Raw genomic sequence first — 1,990 nt, forward strand, 5'->3', positions numbered from 1 at the left:
TTAAGAGTATAATCAAATTGCAGAATCATACTCTATTTAGTGCTGGTCCCACTGAAGCAAAGTTCCTGTTCAGTGGGAGGAGAGTCCCTTATAACAGGAAAAACAATTGTGCCAGGTTTAATCAAAAGTGAAAAGGATCCAGAGAATGTTCCCTTTGAGCCACATAACCCACTGCTAATTTCAAGACAGGCTCTGAAACAAGGGTAATAAAAAACGTCCTTCAGAGTAACCGAGGAGGAGTGAAGAGCAACTCCTGCTGCAGCTAATGCCAACATCTGCAAGTCTGCTCTCTGCTACAGGGATGCTTTCTGCCTACCTGGAAAGCCATAAAAGAGGTAGAGGAGGGAGGAGGGAATAAAATCCCACTGCAACACAGCGAGGGAAATAGAGTTCTTGGCTACAGCCTTATCACTTTTACCGTTCTCCAGCATTTCTTTCTCCTCCTTGACCTCCCCTACACAAACATATACAGAGCTGAGGAGTAGGCAACTCCTTAAAGGCTAAAACAAGTGGGAAATCACTAAAACAAGTGGGAAATCATTCATCCTGAACGATGCAAGTTTGCACGACAGGCACTGAGGACAGGCTCGGCAGATCACAGCCTGCCTGAATAGCCTCTGATTATTGAAATACATTTATCAATTAGAAGATTTTGCATATTATCAAACTCTTTCATTAATGATGCTTTAGCTGATTAGTTAGAACGTCACCATAAATACAGAGTTTTGACAAGCTGGAGGCAATTTATGATGTGGAAAATGTACTGACCTGCTCACATCAGGAAACCTGACTGGAAAATAAAGGACTTGGCACTTCGGTCTGATTATTTTTTCCAAATCCTTAGGTCTGTGGTCAGGAATCAGCTTCATAAATTTTCCAATGGATGTAAGAAACGATTCCATATTAAAAGCAGAGTTGAACACCACAACATCAGCAACCAAGCTGTAAAAAGTGGTGAAGATTAATGAACATACTGCTGCCACGAAAGGAACAGAATTATTTTACATGCAGTGGAAATAGGATACATATCCTCATAAACAAGCAAAAGGTGCAAGTGGAATGCTAATTAAAATCAGCCTTTTCACCTGAATTAGGAGTAGCATATGTACCTTAATCAGAAATGTCTTGATTTCTGTCTATTCAGCCTTTGAAAACATGTTTAACCTTTTTTAGCTGATAATAAATGACTATTAATAGTGTAAAGGAGCACACCCTGTTCTAGCTGTGGATTTTTATCCATAAACTGCTAAGAATAGCATTACTGTTATTATCTCTTCAAAGCATTATGAACAGATAAAGACCTGCTGTAATGTGACTTTTGCAGAAATAAACTTGGAAGAAAAAGAAAATTCCTTAGAAATATTCCTTTGCATAGAAGGCCAACTTACCTTTGGTTAACCTACCTTCACTTGACCATGTGTGTCAGGTAGCAGGAGACTAAAGAAGTGAAATGTTATTTTAACCTATGAGGACACAGTCCTGATAAAAAGTATATCCATCATATATATGTATAAAAATACATAGTATACAGTCCCAAAGAGTTGGGAGGAAATGGCATATTAATGTAATGTTTTGATCTTTAATTCTCTGTTTTCAAATCAATCAGATCAATGATTTTAAAATGGAGTTAAATGATCATGTAGGCATTATTTCTCCCCCTAAGTGTCAAGCTGGAGAAAATAAGAAGCTATCAAAAAACCTGAAATATCAGGAAGTTGATCCTGACAGTGCTGCCACAATCTGAGCTACACCAACACACACACACAAACTGCTAAGAGAGGTAAGAAATGCTTTATGGGCAGTTGGTTTTCTCAATATGTTATATATTGTAATACAGACCTGTGGGTCATAAGATACATTGAGGACATGTGTTCATAAGTCACCAGGCTGGTGAAAAGTAGATCTGAGGTGAGAGGCTGTCATTCATCCTCACAGCATCTCTCTGCTGTCTGGTCAAGAAAGAGAACTGACACTGCTCAGCAGAGCAGCA

At 38.8% G+C, this 1,990-nt stretch overlaps 1 protein-coding gene across 1 annotated transcript in view; it reads right to left on the bottom strand.

Annotated features, from left to right (window-relative positions):
- Positions 1-768: 768 nt before the first annotated feature.
- The window catches only part of LOC103808774 (glycosyltransferase-like domain-containing protein 1), a gene marked incomplete at its 3' end in the record, with an annotated part of 9,062 nt that continues 7,840 nt past the window's right edge, over positions 769-1,990 (bottom strand). Inside the window, exon 4 of the mRNA XM_009081579.1 lies at positions 769-942. Within this exon, the coding sequence (XP_009079827.1) occupies positions 769-942 (174 nt within the window). The remainder of the gene's footprint in view (positions 943-1,990) is intronic.

This window comes from Acanthisitta chloris, unplaced genomic scaffold, assembly GCF_000695815.1.
Source record: "Acanthisitta chloris isolate BGI_N310 unplaced genomic scaffold, ASM69581v1 scaffold11399, whole genome shotgun sequence".
In the NCBI taxonomy this organism is placed as follows: domain Eukaryota; kingdom Metazoa; phylum Chordata; class Aves; order Passeriformes; family Acanthisittidae; genus Acanthisitta; species Acanthisitta chloris.